The following is a 3,188-nucleotide window of genomic DNA, read 5'->3' as shown; positions in this document are numbered from 1 at the left end:
CCCTCCCCCCCTCGTCCCTTTTTTATAAAGTATCAATATAGATATGTTCTTTTCTTGTCTTTTCAAACTTCGACCTCTTGAAAGTACTTACACTCAACTCTCGAAACTCACTCATCAGGAGTGAAATGTCGAAATGATTTTAAAATAGATGATAGTATTTGTCAATCAAGAAATTAATACGGAGAAAATCAATTGAGACCAGTTATAATAAACTGTCATCAGAGTTAATAAAACATGTCAGAATTATTGTGTTAACTGTACTCAATGGGGTAAAACTAATTTTATTTCATACTCGATAACCACATCACTTGTCTCGGAAATGGAGTTTTACGCCCCACTTTTCTGCTACCGATTTGGGCTAAGGGCATGTTACGTCCTACGTTTTTTCTCCGGATTTTGCTTGCAGACAACGTCATGTGCAATTTAGGAAACCTACCAGTGGCGTTTAGATGAGGGGGCCGAGCAAGGGCCACAACATTTTTCAAGTGGATCACAGGCCATCCTTTCACTATGTAAAATGATAAAAAATTTGAAAGTGGAGTAAAAGTGAAATGTCCTTCACCCACGTAGAAATGCCTGTAATACATGTGGCCTATGTACTAATGTTTTGTTTTATGGGTGTGTCTCCTTTGCGTTTTGCTTGATTTAATGTTGTCTATCATTTGTCCATTTCAGACTGATGCTAAATCCAGTCCTCTAGCTCTACTAGCCAAGACCTGTAACAGTATTGGTAAAGACAGTCCACCGGCCAAACCCATCCTTCAAGCCTCGGAGAAGAAGGACACCGAGCAGACCCCTAAGGTGGCACACAACCCCGAAAAAAGATCATCATCAGCTGAAACTAAAGATGAGAAAACAGAGAAGGAGAAGCCGGGATTTCGAACCGTTCACACTAAAGAGGATTCCAAAAGTAGTTCGGATAATACTCATAAATCAAAAGACATTGGAAAAGATGTGTCCACTTCCGGTTCGGTAACCAAGACCCCAAAATCTACTGATACGTCATCACCATCTAGTAGTCCCGTTCAATCAAAGTCTTCTCACCACAGTCCACACAGTTTATCACATAGTTCAGGGATCAAACCAACTAGTCATCCATTGTACAGTGGAATACCTTCTTCTACATTGGGATATCCTGGATTATCCATGCTCGGACACGGAATCAACCCGGAATTAGCTGCAGCTTATCATCAATCGCAACTACTAGCTCAATCAGGACTTTATGGATCGGCCCAACATGCAGCTCTAAAAGCCAATGCTGCAGCTTCAATGAATCCTTATGTGAGCTTCACTCGTGTTCGAACGCCATCGGGGGCCACAACTCTGGTACCAGTGTGTAAGGATCCTTATTGTACCAACTGTCAACTGACCATGCGCACCTCTCACACGTCTACAACGTGTAAAACACCCGGATGTTCTCAATGTGCTCACGAAAAGACTTTGCTCGAGTTCAGTAGCGGCTCGATTGGACTACCAACTAGTCCCTTGTCGCTTTACCCACACCTAGCATCTTTATCATCTAGTGCTTCTGGACTACAATCTCTATCCTCTTTACATTCCCTTTATTCTCATAGTGCTCTTCCTTCCGCTCATCAAGGACTACCTTATATTTGTAATTGGGTTGCTGGACACGATTATTGTGGTAAAAGATTCAACTCTTCCGAGGAACTTATGCAACATTTAAGGAGCCATACTTCGAGTATAGATTCAGGATTGTCAGCAGGTTATGGATTTGGTCTACCACCAACTGCTGCACTTGGTCTCAGTTCTGCGCCAATCAGCCCAGACTCTCTGAGGCGTGCCTACCCCACCAGCCTCAGTCCTGGACTATTGTCATCAAGTAGATTTCACCCTTACAAATCTGCTTTGGGAGGGGTAGGGTCGAGTGCCTCGGTGTCCCATCTTTCACCCTTAGGAGCTTATTATCCATATTCCTTGTATGCTCAGAGACTTGGTTCTGTGCCGTGAACATATTAAAAACAACACGTTTCTATTCTTCCGTTGCTCTCGTTACTTGCAGTCCGTGTTTCAGTATCATTTTCATTGCCAGGGAACAATCGTATGTCTAACCGGAGACCACACTTGTATGTGTTTTCGTCATACGGAAATGGGCAAAGGTTGAGAAAATACTTTATTAACTGTTCTAGCTGCAACTGTTTCCCGTTTTGGTGCTTTTTATCGGTGCATTATCGTCATGATCATGTGGTAGATTAAAACTGTTTTCTTGTGAATCAATTAAAGACCAAAATTCTGATATTTATTTAAAACGTTGTAGAAATTTGTCTCTATCGAGTATTGAAATCCATTAAGTTTAATGATCAGTAAGCTTTGTTTTTAAGTGCTGATAGCCATATTTGGTTTTTATATTTATTGATGTTTTAATAAAAATTTCTGATTTTTACGAATTTTGTTGTTGCTGTGCCTCAAGTACTGACATAAATCACACCGTTCAGAGAGTGAGGTACTTAGATTATTCCTACTCCTTTTTGTCGTCTACACTTTTGGCCATGTTAGAGGTTGTGGTGTTTTTCTAGAATAGCACCTATAGCACCTACAGTGAGGTAATGGAGAGGGGGGGGGGGGGGGTGTCTGAAAATATCTGCTTCCTTTCTGGTGAGATGTTTTAGGGTATTTGGAGTTAGTGTAAGAAGGTGGGGCAAGGGGGTTATGTTGCTGGGAAAATCTGCTCCCTGGGGTATCGGAAGAAAGTGAAAGATGGTGATCATCTAAACATATTTTATTGCATTCAACAAAAGTATGAGGCACAGGTTACATAAACTTAGATAAAGCCCTTTCCTAAACAATTTCAAAAAACAAAGAAGGTGAGATAGGGGAAGGGTTCAGGGGGAGTAAAAGATAAACTTTAGAAATCAAAACTAACAGCCTGGATATTGCAACTATTGTCAAGATAATATATTATAACTGTGATGAATTCATGTCGGAAGTTTCTCGAGTAATGGGAAGAAATCGGTTTGCTCACATAAAACTGCCGACAATCACTGACAGTTGCCATCAATATTCGAGTTAATGTCAGTAGAAGTGAACCCAAGAGGATTCGAATGTAATACAAATGACCATATTGAATGTTAGTAAGAACTGAATCAAATCATTTACTTTAATAAATTTAATTTTAATTCTAAATTAATGGCTTTTCTTGATGGAATCTGATTTATACTGTGAGATTAAAG

The 3,188-nt window shown here is 40.2% G+C and overlaps 1 protein-coding gene across 1 annotated transcript in view; it reads left to right on the top strand.

Moving 5' to 3' along the window:
- Positions 1-1,968, top strand: part of LOTGIDRAFT_156395 (hypothetical protein) — a gene marked incomplete at both ends in the record, with an annotated part of 3,192 nt that extends 1,224 nt beyond the window's left edge. Inside the window, one exon of the mRNA XM_009047049.1 lies at positions 676-1,968. Within this exon, the coding sequence (XP_009045297.1) occupies positions 676-1,968 (1,293 nt within the window). The remainder of the gene's footprint in view (positions 1-675) is intronic.
- Positions 1,969-3,188: the final 1,220 nt, after the last annotated feature.

Source organism: Lottia gigantea (genome assembly GCF_000327385.1).
Source record: "Lottia gigantea unplaced genomic scaffold LOTGIsca_11, whole genome shotgun sequence".
NCBI classification, from domain to species: domain Eukaryota; kingdom Metazoa; phylum Mollusca; class Gastropoda; family Lottiidae; genus Lottia; species Lottia gigantea.
This window is presented reverse-complemented; position numbering and strand designations above follow the sequence as displayed.